This window comes from Chenopodium album, chromosome 4, assembly GCF_948465745.1.
Source record: "Chenopodium album chromosome 4, dcCheAlbu1.1, whole genome shotgun sequence".
Classification (NCBI taxonomy): domain Eukaryota; kingdom Viridiplantae; phylum Streptophyta; class Magnoliopsida; order Caryophyllales; family Amaranthaceae; genus Chenopodium; species Chenopodium album.
Genome location: NC_137837.1, coordinates 75,354,265 through 75,370,268, shown reverse-complemented (window position 1 = coordinate 75,370,268; position 16,004 = coordinate 75,354,265). Strand labels below are relative to the sequence as shown.

At 35.5% G+C, this 16,004-nt stretch overlaps 2 protein-coding genes across 2 annotated transcripts; both read left to right on the top strand.

Moving 5' to 3' along the window:
- Positions 1 to 914: 914 nt before the first annotated feature.
- LOC145628167 (uncharacterized) lies at positions 915 to 3,043 on the top strand. The gene is made up of 3 exons (XM_081680477.1): positions 915 to 1,554; positions 2,623 to 2,946; positions 3,021 to 3,043. Exons 1-3 carry the CDS (start codon positions 915 to 917, stop codon positions 3,041 to 3,043), a joined length of 987 nt encoding a protein of 328 aa, XP_081536603.1.
- LOC145627295 (uncharacterized) lies at positions 2,636 to 6,223 on the top strand. The gene is made up of 6 exons (XM_081679689.1): positions 2,636 to 3,183; positions 3,432 to 3,980; positions 4,058 to 4,569; positions 4,723 to 5,235; positions 5,529 to 5,585; positions 6,008 to 6,223. Exons 1-6 carry the CDS (start codon positions 3,051 to 3,053, stop codon positions 6,059 to 6,061), a joined length of 1,818 nt encoding a protein of 605 aa, XP_081535815.1. The 5' UTR covers positions 2,636 to 3,050; the 3' UTR covers positions 6,062 to 6,223.
- The last annotated feature ends 9,781 nt before the right edge of the window (positions 6,224 to 16,004 follow it).

Genomic DNA, 16,004 nt, shown 5'->3' with positions numbered 1-16,004 from the left:
CACAACTTGTTATTAATTAAGCTATACTATACATCCTTTTGCAGCACTTTTTAGTGAACTTCTACCCAATTTCTTAATCCTTCATAGTGCCTCTGTTCTAAAACATGTTTCTGTATCACATTTGTCAATGCATAAATTTAATCCAAAGTAACTTTAATTATCCTATTTAAAAAAATAATGAAACTTGAATTTTATTTAAGTGCACATTGAAATGAATCTAACAAGATCCTACATGAATTACATGAGGTTTTTTTTTTTTTTTTTTTTTTTTTTTTTTTTGAAATCTATAAATCACAAATGTTAGTCAAAACAATGTTTATGCATAGTATCAAAGTCAAAAGTATCATCTAATTTGGAAAGGATGAAGTATATTAAAAGGAGGACGATACTAAGCCAACACCTCCTTCGATTCAATTCAATTTAAAATTGCTAGTTAAATTCATTAAGAGTGAAGGAAAAAGATGAGGGAGTCCCTACCCTGAAAGTCTCTCTAAGGCCGTAATGGGTTTGAACTCGTGTTCTTTAAGTCATGAGGTTGAGCCTTGCTTAGTGCCTGAATCCTGAAGTGGGGATATGGACTTTCTCAAGTCGATTGCTTAGGTTGATATAGTGAAGTTATTTTTGGCAATTCTCAGTAAATATCAGGATTAGGAGTGTTCAAAATATTCAAATCAGCAAAAATATCTAGATTATACTGAGAATGTTTTTAGATTTTATATTTATTCTAGAATTTTTTGACATGGATGACCCCACATATATAATATTTCCCAGCAACTTCGTGAGCTTCTGAAGTCAATAACGACTGCAAAAAACTGTCAATGTTCTAACACACTAAGATACTGCTGATTGCTGAACTCTGTTGATCAGCACACCAGTTGCAGTTGTCTATCTAGCTGGGAACTTCGTCGTCCTTCATGATTTTAGACCGGGAGTTGAAGGAAGCAGCTAGTAGAGGTGATGTGAAGTTCCTTGGAAAATATGTATCAGCCAAACCCACCCACTTCATCCTCGCCTCAGATCATAACGGTAATAACATCTTCCACTTAGCCACTCGTGGCATTATGAGTACACCGTTCATCAGAGAAGCAATTCAGATACTGTCGACTCGAGAGTTGCATAACCTCCTCTCTCAACAAGAAAACTATAGGAAGTGGAACCCTCTTCATTTAGCAGCAATATGGGGCAATTTTGAGTTGCTCCAGCTAATGCTTAGCGTTTATAAAAAACCTTCATCCTCGTCATCATCTGGTCTTCATCATGTTGTGGTACAATATCCTCCTGGTGGAAAACCATGGTTAGCACGCGGTAAAGATGGGAGAACTCCATTGCACATGTTCCTTGAATTTAATGAAGAGAAATGTGGATTAGAGATATTGCTAATGGATTTGAATTTGCTGTGTAGTATAGTTGATAATTATGGGAACAGTCCCCTCTTCCTCGCGATATCATATGGGTTCAACAATGTCGCTCTGAATATCTTGAGATCTGACTGCTGTTATAGTCTTAGCGGCCGCCATGGTTTCAACCCCTTCCATGTTGCTTCTAAATGCTCAGGTTAGTGAGTTTTCTTGGAGGCAGCCCCGGTTAATAAGATGCTGATATACAAACTCGTATATCAGCTTTCAAAAACATGGGAAAATTATGTGTCAAAAAAATATATTTCCTCCATGGTTAATTGCAACAAAGGAATATTTTATATCTCACAAATAATACCCTTTTGTTTCAATTAACCATTAACAGAGGAAGTATTAAGTCTTATTAACTTGAATTTTGCCGATTTTTTAACTTGTCATTTTCATATCATTGTATGGTGTTAACTGTATAGTATGAACGCTTCTTTTTTATTTGAATTATTAGAGCAATGCCAAAAAAAATGGCCGACACTCAAATCTCTATTCATATTCTAATTCCTCACCGTCATTTTCCCTAGATTCATTTTTGGTGAACAAATTTTTCACCCTATTTATGGGCAAAATATAAAACTTTCTCACCATTATACTTGTCAATATTCTTCACCAACTAAAATTACTTATTTAAAAAAATGACATGTAAGATATTTTAAATTTATTTTTAGATTAGTCCATGTATATTGTAATTGTCAACTTTCTCACCATTATAATTGTCAATTTGTGCACGTTGTGAATATTGTGAAACAAAGTGTCTACGGAGTTTTAAATTTTTTTTTTTTTTTGCTCACCATCATAGTCATGGGCTTTTTTTTTTTGCCCATAGTTGACAACGCTCTTAATAACTTTCATTTTTATAAAAATAAATAAATAAATAAAAATCAGCTTCCACACTCTGTCTAAGGTTACTCCTGTCCTAAATTACTTGGTTTTCTTTTTTGTATTGAAGGGTAAGAATCGTAAGATAGTTAAAGCTGAGCTTTTTTCATTCATAGATTTTGATTTGTAAATCTATTTAAGTGAGTATCATTGTAAAATATTTTTGTTATTTATGTTGAGTAAAATGTTGAACATAGAGTGAACACTTGCACATGTAAAAGACAAACTTACATTCTGTTCCTAATTTTCTACTTGCATATGAAGTAACTTATTATTATCTGTCTGGTGGATTGAGACTCCTTGAGTGTATCATACAATGTAATACATGTGATTACAGAAGAAGTCTGGAGGTTGCTATACAGGAAGCACCCCGAACTCCTACTCCTAGTTGGTGAAGACGGGACCTCAGTGCTCCATGAGTGGGCGAAAGAAGGCAAACTGCGGCTGCTCCTGTTGCTGCAACAGGTTGACACTAGTAGTCTTGAGAAACTAAGCTTGTTAAGAAACGCTGATGGTGATATCCCTCTGCTTGTTGCGGTTAAACATGATAATGAAGAATTTGCATTATGTCTGGTGGACAAATGTAGGGCTTCAGATGCCACACTATGGCGATATGAGAATAGATGTGAAGTTACAGCTCTTGATTTGGCACTGGATAAGGGTTGGGAGAATCTAGTGTTGCATTTCATTTCCAAGGATTCTTGGACTTATAAAGAGCCTATTGGTCGATGGCAGAGGCGGCTCTTAATAGCTGCTGAAAAGCAAATGGGTGAAGTTGTGAACAAAATTTGCAACGCTGCTTTAGAGTTGATTGGTGATGAAAACTTTTCGCAGTTTAGTACTTCTACTGAAAATTATGATGGCCGGACTGTCTTCTACATCGTGTCACATTGCACAGGTGAGATTTAGAATTGCATACAGTATATCTTATGCAAGAATTGACTATGCTACTATGCTAGGCTAAGCTAGTACAGGTGTTTTTGTAAATTAAAATGGAAAAAACCAACACATACGTAGAATTGTAGATTATAAGTTACCCTTGAAAATTTTAATAGCTACACATCTAAACAATATAAGTAATCCTGATTCCTGAACCAGGTTTATTTTCTAATAGTAATATGAAGTATTATTTGTTTGTGATACCAGAAGAAATTTGGAGGTTGTTGTACAGGAAACATCCAGACATTGTTCATGTTACTGGTGAGAATGGAACCTCAATGCTCCATGAGTGGGCAAAAAGAGGTGAATTGTGGCCGATTCTGTTGCTGGAAGAGGTTGACATTGACTCTTTCCACCAATTAAGCTGTTTAGCAAACGATGATGGTGATATTCCTCTACATATTGCAATTGAACATGATAACGAAGAGTTTGCATTGAGCCTGCTGGAAAAATGTACAATCCGAGATTCTCCACAATGGCGATATGAGAATAAAGATGGAATTATACCTCTTGACTTGGCACTGTATCAGAATTTAGAAAATCTTGTGTTGCATATCATATCAAGGGATTCTTGGATATGTAATGAGCGTAGCAATAGAGGTGAAAGCCGGCTCTTCATCGCCACTGAAAAAGGAATGGATCGAGTTGTGCAAAAGATTTGTGATTATGTTGCTGCAGACTCTACACAGTTAAATACCGTTCCCACTGAAAACCATGATGGCCGGACAATCATGTATGTCCTGTCTAATTGCACAGGTAAGAATCCGAATTGAGAGTACCATAATGTTTTTTTGTATTATGTTTATATATTAACATCTATGTTTTCTGTGCAGAAGTAACTGCGAAGTTGTTATTGAAGACATTTCCGCAGCTGATGTACAAACCTGACCAAAATGGCAAAAGGCCTATTGACATAGCATCAGAATTTGGTGCTGGATGGCTTACCAAATTGTTGATTATAAAAGACCCTTCATCAATCGCAATTTCTCCCAATGTTTGGATAGAACTATGCAGGAGAGGCCACTTAGAAGCTATTGAAGCCTTTGTAATGCATTACGACGATTTTAGGCAGCTCTGTATAGAACAAGAAGACTCGCCCTTGCACAACATCAGGCTGACCACTTACCAAGAGTATGAGAAATTTCTAGCTATCCCATTGCTTTGGGAGATGAAAAATAGACGTGATTACGATGGAAAAACACCTTTGCATAAAGCACTTGAACGTGAAGATATACTATTTGCAGAATTACTACTCCATAAAGGCGTCAATCGCAGCATTAGAGACAGAAGGCATAAAACTGCTACAAAATTGCTGGCAGAGCTATGCGACCAATATTATGAATGGGTACACCTAGTTATCTACTTCTTTTTTTATTTACTTCTCTAACTAATACACTTCAATCTCACTTGTTTAGCTCTCATTTTATTGTGTATTGTAATCCCCTGCCTCAATATACACATAAAAATTTACATGTGTTACAATGTTTTTTCACTATAGGAAGAGATGGCTCAACGAGTGGGGATCAATCCTCGGCTTAGGAATTTGGGGTCATCAGCAGGAGAAATGCGAACTACCTTGTCCGTTGTGGCAGCCCTTCTAGCAACCCTTACATTTGCTGCAGCATTCACTGTCCCTGGAGGCTTTGACCAAAGCACAGGAGAAATCATCTTAGTAAGGAAGGTATCGTTTTCAGTGTTCATACTCGCAGACACATATGCAATGTGTTGTGCCATGTTCGTATTGTTCTGCCTCATATGGTCTATGGTTTGTGATCAAGATGAATCCCAACTACTAATTGATCGAAGTGTGCTAGTACTCATCCAGTCTTTTTATGGCACGTTGGTGGCGTTTATGACTGGAGTCTACACTGTCGTGCACCACAAGTCCTTGTGGGCTGCTATTCTTATCTGTGTCATGTGCTCGCTCGTAGGAATTTCAACTAACAGGAGTATTTTGTTCAGAGTTTTAGATAAGTTGGACAGAAAAGATGAAGCACGATCAAAGAACAAGGCAGGTTTTCCATTGAAACTTACCTATTATTCAACTATTTTGAGTCTCTTTAAGGAATCGGGTTTAAATACAACTTTATTTCACTATAGGAATACATATATAGTCAAGGGTTTCATGGGGTTAAGTTAGAGATTCAACTTAGTAAATTAAAAGTGTGACATTACTGTATAATGGTGTGAATAAAAATGTGGCCTGTTATTTAAGATTCGTGAAAAATTACCTTCTGTCTTAGACATTGAATCAGGGTCAGTGTGATTTTGAATTAATATAATTTTTTGAATGTGCTTATTCAGATTTGGGAACAAAAGAAGGTCAAGCTCACAAGACGAAAAGGAATTTTCTTTACAAGGGTATGCATTATGTATATCGCCTTTCTTTGTGGTTCAGACTATTACTTACTTATCTTTGATTGTAATGGCTTGTATCTTGTGACCATGACCCGATAATGCATGCTATATTTGGTCATTTGCTTAATTATGTCGCTTACTAGATTAAAAATAAACTTGCATCCATATCGATGTAATGAATTTGTATTAATGTTCTCAAACTATACAATTTGATTCATGTTATAACTAATGTTCTAGGATCAATGTTCTATACCAAAATCGTGACAATCAGTAGCAACCTGCTATGTTCATTGTTGTTTTGAGCTTTCACAGTTCGCGTATAAGTGCTATACATGTTTTTATTGTGTTTGTAGCATGCTGAATTACTTGAGAAATTGTTCTCTCCCACATACTGTTTAATTATTTCAAACTTATTTTCTTTCCAGGGAACCGTTAGGGCAGAGAACTCAACCAGAGGCGACCCTCTTGAAAATGTGTAAATCGTTAGGATTATGTATGAATCCGACCATTTAGGTAAGATAGTTGTTTCCTTTTGCTCATTGTGTTGTGTTATTAGGTTTATTTTCCTAAAGCTTGGCCTTCAAACTTACCTTGTTGCTGACTTGCTGTATACTTTGTATATTGTAAATGTTTCTACTGGATTTTACAAGCTCAATCATTATTTTTTCACACTTAATTAACATGATATCGTAGCCAATGATTTTATTGAAAGATATTTAACTTGAGCTGTGATTCGCATATGATCACAATGACCTTGCCCATCACAACATTAAAAAAGTTGAGCATGATTATTAACAGTGGAATAAATAATTACGACAAATCGACTATATAAAATAATATAATGATCCAGTGATCGAGCTAATTAATACCACATACTCTAGTACACAACAATATTAGTAGAACCATCACCATGGATAGTTTTGTAAGGTTTCCGGCCAACAACATGTGATAAAATACCAATCGCTATTACATTGAACCCTAGCACATTCAAGCTGAACCGACTTACTCCAAACTACTTGAGTATATGTCCACAGACCTTGTTAGGGGCACAAGTATTTAAGTATTAGTCATAATTATATTGGCCTTCTCATTCACCCATACTTGTATGGAAGCTGTGTGGCCGTGCCAGTTAAGGATGCACTACTGCCTGCAGCGATAATTCTCCACCTGAGACCCTGAGTGCTGCATAGCACAACCGGCGATCCTTTGGTTGGCATAGTTTGGGCATAGGTCACCAATGTTGTATTCCATTGTATGTTTCCAACACCCACCGCGGTCCTAGCAGAATTGTGGGAATTGACGTAGTCTTGTAAAAAACCGAAAACTTTTTGCACGGCATCTTTGAGGAGTTAAGCCTCTTACAAGGGACTGAACTTTCACGAAATTTAAAAGGAGGGGACTGCAGTTTTGGAAGTTAAAAGCAGGGGACTATGCCTATAACTCCGGCCAAGGTAACCTCCTACAACCGGTTTCCATGTATTTTAAGATTAATTTTTTTTTTTAATCACTAACAAGCTTTTAAGTGCATTGGAAACAGAAAAAGTTTTGCAAACAAAAGTAGCCGTTATACTAGTATTTAACACAGAGGATTTTCTAGGATAGAAACTTAATTTGAAGAACAATAAGCACCGAGTTCTCAAAAAATTTGTTGTTTTTTTTTTTCTTCAAACAAGCATCTAAAATCTAGGTTTGTCAAACAACCAAGGGAGCCTTTGTGTGCCTCTGAATTTGATCCTGCTGAAAAGGTTGAGTTGCAGTAAGTAAATTATTGTTTCCATACATGTAGTGATTTATGAGAAGATTAATTATGTGATTTATCTTTCCTAATTGATTCCAAAATAATGTCAAGTAGTAGTGCAAATCCAAGGAGGTGTAATTGTGGGCTACTAGTGTCACGCACCAGGGCATGGACAAAAGACAACCGTGGAAGAAGGTTTCTTGCCTGTCCAGACTATGATGCAGACACTGATCGAAGGGGATGCAAATTTTTTAAGTGGGTTGATACAGAACCTCCCACATATTGGCAGACTGATGTTATTTTAGGGTTGATGGAGGAGAAGCAGCATTTGAAACAAGAGCTGATTTCAATGAGGAAGGATTTGTATGAAGCAAACAATTACTCCAGGAAGGTTAATGTATGCTGATTACACTCTACTCAAGATGAAAAGGGCTGCTAAGTTTGGGACTAAATTTCAAGTTTGTTTCAATGTTATTGTAATTGTTGTAATTTGCCTATGGTTATATGTTAGGCAATGAATGAACTTAAAAAAAAATAGGTGTAGGTTACCTTATTGCTTCTGCTGTGTTTGTTTTGCCCTTGCGCTAGCTTCTGAAATATGTTGTAGAAGCAGCATTTTGTATCAAAATATAAAATCTGAACTGAATGTACTAAATTAATTTGCAATAATAAACTACCTGTAGTTGCTGTGTTGTAATTGTTGTTGTTTGCTGGCTTTGTTGGCTTAATTGAGGGTAATCATCATCCTGAAATGAGTAGACAGTTTGCTCACCAGCAAAATCTGAGTAATAAGCCCCTTGCACCCTTTGTTGCATATTATGCACAGGGTTTGACTCGGTTCTTGGACTTGAAGTATGTACTCCATCCTGTGCAAGTGATAAAGAGCAAAATATTTGTTACACAATATATTTTCTGCAAGATTGTAATATTAGAAAAAGAGTTTTAAATTTACAGTTGCAACTCTTTGAAAGTCATTTGGGTAGGTGTAAATTCCTACTCCCCTCATGTGCATTGGTATGTGACTGGTTGTGGTTTCCTGTTCCTGCTGTTGCCTGTTCACTTGTTGGTTGCTTGACTTGTTTATCTTGCATCATTTTTTGTTGTGACCTTGTACACCACAAACACTGCAAGTCATCCTTACACCTGTCTTTCTTAGCTTCCCAAATGCTGCAACCTCTCCTACTTGCAGCCTTCTTTTCTTCTTTGGCCTGTGCTGCACTTTCTTCAATTTAGGGAGAACCACAACACTGAGGCCCATTCAAAGGCTCTAACAAGTACTGATAAGCCATTAAATATGTTGTCTTGGTGAAATATTGATTTACATATGGCTCGGGATTATCGCCTTTGTTCCACATTGCTACAATGGCATGCTTACAGGGAATTCCACTAAGTTCCCAAGCCCTACAAGTGCATGTTTTGTTGTCTAAGTTCACCACAAATCTTTCCTAAGTTTCTCCTTGTCTAACTCCATAACAACACCTTCCATCCCAGTAACCATTCCATCCCCTAACCCAAATCTTATTCCATTCCAATTTTTGCTGAATTCTAGGGCATAACAGGAGCTGCTTTTTCTGAATTTGATCCCTTTTCTTATGAAGTCTCTCCATCAAACCTTCTCTAATGTCTTCAAGCATTGTAATTATTGGTTTGTGTCTAGAGTTGAGGATATATGCATTATTGAACACCTCACTCATGTTATTATCCACACTGTCACAGCATGAACTTGAACTATAAAAAGCCCTGCACCATTTCTTGTAATTTCTAGCCATCAAATCATCGGCTGCATCATTTGAGATTGCCCTAAGAGTTTCAATGTTTTTAAAAAAAACTCATTTTTAGTACTACTTTTGGCTATTTTCCAAAACTGTTTTATGAGTTCTAACCCACCCCCCATCACACCTCTAAAATTGCAATAAACATGCCTAGCACAGACCCTTGTCTCTACTGAAGGCAACAAATTTGCTACTGCTGCAAGGAGTCCCTTTTGTTTATTTGACATCATTGTATACCCAACACCCTCACTAGTCCCAAGGTCATCAGCAAGTAGTTCCAGAAACCAAGTCCATGTCTGAGTACTCTCAACTTCAACCACTGACCAAGCAACTGGGAACATTTTATTGTTCCCATCTCTGCCCACAGCAATTAAAAGTTTCCCTCCAAATGGTCCTTTTAAGAAACAACCATCTAAGGATATGAAGGGTCTGCACCGAGCTAGGAAACCCTTTTTCAAGGAGTCAAAACATATGTAAATTCTCTCAAAAACACAACCATTCAGCTTCAATTTGATGGTATTTTCTCTGTTACTTCTCTTGATCTCAGCAGCATACCTATAAAGTAAAGCATAATGTTCTTCATACTCTCCAACTATCAAGCTCTGACCAATCTGCCTAGCCTTGAAAGCCTTATACCTGCTCACTTTTAGAACTTTCTCCAACCAAATGGTCTTCATAATGTCATGAAGTTTCATATATGGATTGACCTTAAATTTGTCCTGGAAGGTTTTTGCAATCCATTATGTTGTCACTCTTTTATTTTTTGAGGTTCTACCACATGTATGGTCACTGATATGAGTTTTAACCATGAATGATTTGCTGCTTTGATCCCATGACCCCCAAATCTTCCAAGGGCACCCTTTATCCTTATTTGCACAGTGACAACCAATCCTTTGTGTCACATTCTTTGAGTACTTAATTTCTCTGCCAAATTCAATTGAGTGAGAGGTGATAGCTTCTCTAAAGGCAACAACACTTTCAAATCTTTTTCCAACATAAAAGGGAGAACTTTTGTGAAACTCTTTCCTAGTTTGTGTCTTTTTATGACTTGATTTAGGTTGCAAAAGATACCCAAAATCATCTTCATTTGATTTTTCATCTGCTGAATAATCAGTATGCATTTCATTGTCACTCCCTTCATCTGAGTCACTGTTATATATGTTCTTATTCTGGTCTTTAGACTCATCTACTCTCTTCAGCATCTCTATCTCATCTTCATATGACTTTTGTTTCACTTTTTCCTCATTTACTCTATTCCTTGCATTAAATAACTCAATATCATCCTCATCTGATCATTCTGTATCATAATCAATTTCAGGATCCATATCTCTAAGTATGGATGAGAAGCTACCTAGGCCCTCCATTGTAGTTAATAACTGAACTAAAGAACCTCTCCCTAAGTCATTGTTCTGACCAGTACTGATATTAGCTAACTCATGCTCTTTATATATACATGAATAAGTCTGAACTCAAGCAAAAGTGACAAGAAAGGATCACAACTACTGCTATCAAACCCCAAGTACCTAATACCAGTCTGCATATCCTTCCTAGGGTCCAAGAAGTGCAATTTCACAATATCAGTGTACCCCAAAGAATCAACAACTTCTTTCAAGTACTTTGCATCAACATTATCAGGAATGTCATCAAAGAGGTTAACTCTACCGCCATTGTAGATTAGGTGTCCTGTGCTTTGTACCCATTCCCCACCATGATGAACAATCATACATGGTTTTAGATTCATGTTATCTGTGTCATAGAGGAATTGCAATTAATCTAATTTATCATTTCATACTCTACTAATGATAGTAATGGCAATGTCAAACAATCAAAAGTATGAACAATCTCTTAAACAAGCATATGTGCATATCAAACAACAATGTGTACTTGAACCAACTTCATTTCATAATAACATGGAACTAAGTCCATTAAACCATTCATTGCATCCAAAATATTTAACAATTACATCCATCATCGTCATCATTAGTTCAAAAGATTTAGAGACAACAACTAAAACAACTTAAACATTGTCATGGCAGTGACAAGCACAAAAAGAAATACCATTGCTTGTCACAAGTCCCTACTACTAGTTGCCATGACAAAGAAAGGATTAGAACTACCCATAAATTTGTACAAAATTAACTAAAAAGAGCTTAAACCCAGCAGCTACCCAACCCAAAAACCAACAGCTGAACCAAAATACCCATATCCCCTAGGCTTCCTCCTCCTTGAACAACAATGAGAAGTCGTCGAAGTACACGGTCATGTCTTTGTTGAGCCAGGCATGAAGATCCCTCCCATTGTTGAACAGGACATCCTTGTGGACCCACTCCTGGATGGCAGCCATGGGACCGTTGAAAGGGTAGGTGAACACCAAGTGCCTGAGCCTCCACCACATCCTCCATTTCTTGCAGGTCTGTTCAACGGCATCCCTCCCTTGCCAGTCCACCTTCGGGAACACATGGGTCACCAACAAGTCATGCTGGCTAAAAAGTGGGTGGGCATCTGCAAGCGCATCCATATCTAGGCCATTTCATACAGGGAGTGTAAGACACTAGTGACTAAGGTCTCAAGCACACACACACACAAAACTATGAAAACCCTAACAACATGTTTAATAATTAATCACACAAAAATTAAATTAAAAGCAAACATAATAAAATAAATATTTCAATGGACAAAGTCAACTACAAATCCTAACATTACAACAGATTCAACATCAACTTGAATTTTTAAACAATTTTCCATCATCAACCAACATATTCACATGTTTTACTTGAAAAGCATGCCAAAAATACTTGTTTAAACAACACAAATTCAGATGACAACACCAAATAGTACAAAAAATAACTTTCTAACAACTTATTTATTAAGAAAAAACAAGAGTACCCCAAAAAACAACAAACACCATGTGTACAGGACCACAAAAAAGCCAAAATGGAAGGGAATATACCTTCAATAGAACTCAAACGTGCGACTTTTTTCCCAACAGTTTCCTCAAAGCTGGGACCAGTAGGTCAATACATAAGCTGAACAGAGAATAAAGGAATTTTTTTTTTTAGTTGGAGCTTTCTGAAAATGGTAGTGTGGACATTAAAGAAGATGAAAGTACTACTTTTATAGGAAAAGGAGGTAGCTTCCAATAGAAGCTTCAAGACCCCCTTTGTTTCCCGCGTTCCTCCTACGGCTGTAAATACTCACACAGCTCGAGGTCTGCAATTATCAGAGGCTTTTAATTTTTTTTTTTTTTAAAATAAGTGCAAACTCCCTACAACAGGTTACCACACCGGTGTTTACTTGAACAACCGATTTCAGTCCCCTACATTTACATTTCGTAACTACAGTCCCCTCCTTTTAAATTTCTTGAAAGTTAGTCCCTTGTAAAAGGCTTAACTCCATCTTTGAGCGAGGGCTAGTGTTATGACAATGATGCATGTAACATATGCAAAGGTTTTTGAAAATTTCATTATTGGGCTGTTAATAATTATTTATCAAATCAAGATTTATTGATGAGATGTTTGTGAAAAATTATGTATGTGATGTAAGATTTTTATAGATATAAAAAGGAAAATTTATGTATGTGATGTAAGATTTTTATAGCTATAAAAAGGTAAAATGGCGTACATAGATAAGTTGATAATCAAGCTTTTTAAACCCTTTACCTATTGTACTCTTCAATTAATCATGAATGTGAGCTTGAAAATAGTTAATTTGGACTAATTTAAAATTATTCTTCCTAATATATATAGAGGTCATAAGAACATAAATAGGGTATATAAAACATAAATTAACACCTCGACATCCTAATCTCCCTCTATTGAAAATTGATTTGATGAGAATGAGATAATTTTAGCCTCAATGTTTTTCTATTTTCCTATTTTGATAAAAATGCAACTCTTATTTTCAATATTTAATTGGTTGGTTAACTCTACTGGGTTTCATGACAATTTACTTGCACCCATCATCTCTGAGCTATCACAGGTTTGTGTTAACCTCTGTGCTTTCAACAAGATGGAGCGAATTACCTATCCTATTCACCAGCTTCTACTATACTAATGTAAAATCTGATCTTCTTCCTATATTTCCTAAAAACTGCTCACTTCACAAATGTGTTTTTTTTTTTAATCATAAATCCGTTACCAAATTTTTTCTTGTCTGTCCTTGGTTCTCTACAGGGAAAAAAAATAATAATAAGTGGACAAACAACACAATTTTGTTCATTCATTCCTCCTCCATAATTCAGTTGAGTTTTGATTTTTCATCTTATTTTCTACTTCCTAAGTATATTGATTGTACTAATCTCACATCCTTTACTTATATTAATGAAAAATTGGCATATTTTTCTTATATTAAGGTTGAGTCTTAAAAGCAAGCTTTACTTTTATAAAAATTATCACCTCATCTTCTTCTGATATTTCCCAATTTATCCATAGAATTGTTTAATGAACTCAAATATTATATAATAATTTCAAATATTATATTTTTGGTGGAGACTTACTCCACACATACACAACTCATTTCTAATTTGTGAGAGCTCATATCTCTCACTATCTTGGTGACTACTTTCCTCACCACATCAATAGAAAGCTATCTTAATTTGTTCACTTCTTACTCATACACACATATTTATAGTAGTGTTTTCCCATTTTCTAGATTCTTCTACACTTATCTCATATGACATGAATCTAGATCTTCTACATCAAATCTTTTAGATATTTTACAAGATTTTTCTAGATACAAACTTCTCTTGATTTTTCTAGTGTGTACACCCATTTGTATCTCCCCAAAACCAAACCCGGTGATGAGTACCTTTCACGTCGAATCATAATCGAATGAAGTGAAAGTGTGGAAAGTCTAGTTTTGCGGATAGTTTTAATTCTGTTCTTTCTCTCTGTTTTTGAAAACCTATTTTAAGAAAACAGTCAATCCAGTTTGGTTTGATCCATGGCAAGGGTCCAATAATAGTGTAGTTGGATGGGGCTTGAAAAGAGCTTTCCAACGATATATTATAAGCCCAATTCCGATGAATGATGAGGAAGTTATGGCCAAATTACTAAACTGGGCCCGGTTTGATATTTATATGCGACCCAATGATCTAGAGGAGGGCCTAATATTGATTTATCATTCCTAATGCAATTAGAATTGATTTTAGTCTTCTAGATTCTTCTAGAAGGTTCTTTTCATTCCTAATTCAATTAGCATTGATAAATTGACTTTGGTTGACTTTTTGGAGTTTTAATCAGAATAAAAGAGTGTTTTTAAGGAAAATACGATTTTGCCCTTCTGTACGGCTAAATTTTATCAAAACTAAGAAAACGCGTGAAATTAAATACGAGCGCCTAATGCTTGGCGCCTAGCGCTAATGTCCAGCGTCTGACGCTAATCTGTTTTATTCTCGTCGAAACTATGATTTGTTTTTCTATCCGTCCGGCTGATTTTCTCTATAAATAGCCTCCTAAAACCTCCGTTTTCAATCATCAACTCTCATCAAGAATTTCTTGATTCTCTCTCTCTTTCTAAACCAACCCTTTTACAAACACAATTCCACATACATTAGCACTAGATACACCTAGCATTGTTCGAAGTTGCCTTCGCCCTAAACGTGAAAGGTTTGATTTCTGGGGGTTTGGTTCCAAATCTAGTCTAAATTTTCTTAATTCTTTCTTTCAATTATTTAATTTAATTGTTTGATTTTATATTTTCCTTGAAGTTACTAACGTGTGTATTTTGTTATTAGAAAGAGATACGAGGCATCCAATTCAAGTAAGTGCTTTAATTGGTTTAATTGATATTATGATATAGAAATCATGCTTAGATTGTTATTTTGATTCCTAATATCATGTTAGGATGTTTTATTGCTTTCTAGTATCATGATAAAGAATAAGTTCCTCAAATCAAGTATGATTGTTATGATACTTCCTATTTTCTTTCTAATATTCATGTTAGGGTCAAAGCTTTGATCTTTATTATTTAGTGACATGCTAAGTTTATTATTAATTGTGTTAGTATCATGTCTAGGATCTTGCTATTAATATTATGCTTTAACATGGTTATGATAATTATGATTATGATTATTGTTGTGTCGAATTATATAATTTCACGTAATTTGTTAATTTATATATGAATTGTTTCACGTAATTTGTCAATTTACGAATTGTTTTACGTAATTTGTTAATTTACGAATTATTTCATGTTATTTGTTAATTGACGGATAACTTATATATAATTTGATTATTATTATGTTGTTTGATATATTTATTGTTATTGTTTGACCACACCTTTAATGCATGTTTAAAGGGAATTGGTACTTGTAAGCACGTTTAATAATATAATTAATAATCTTGTTTAGGGTTAATTTGATTATAATTCAAGTGATCACCAATAATAGATTTGTTTGTGCATTAATATTTAACCAACATAGATAAACAGGTTTAGGGTTATACCTATTGGTTACATGTTAGTCAGAAAGCGCACATGAATACGATCAGAATAAAGTAGAGGCGTATAATTAGGGCAGGTTCAATCTCTTTTAGGTTGGATTTGTACCTTCATCCCCGAACTATCAGTCATGGTTCCAGATCTATTGGAGTTGACGATCTCTTTTATCGTTAAAGGGTGTAACCTTCACCTCGTGAACGGTTTACAAGTTCCTAAAACTTGTTGGCGACTCTTTTGCTCTATCTACTTTCCCTTTTGACGCCACCGTACTTTAGTGTATGATCACAGTGGGGTTCAAGCTAGGGGTAATGCTTGAAATATTCCCTACATCTAGATATAAACCTTCTCTCGAATTTTCTACCTTATTTTAGACATTATTTCTAAACTACTCATTAGCTAGATTAACTTCTTACAAATTCATACTCTTACTATGAAAATCCTACACATGAGTAAAGATGTAATGCTAGAAGAGAAACT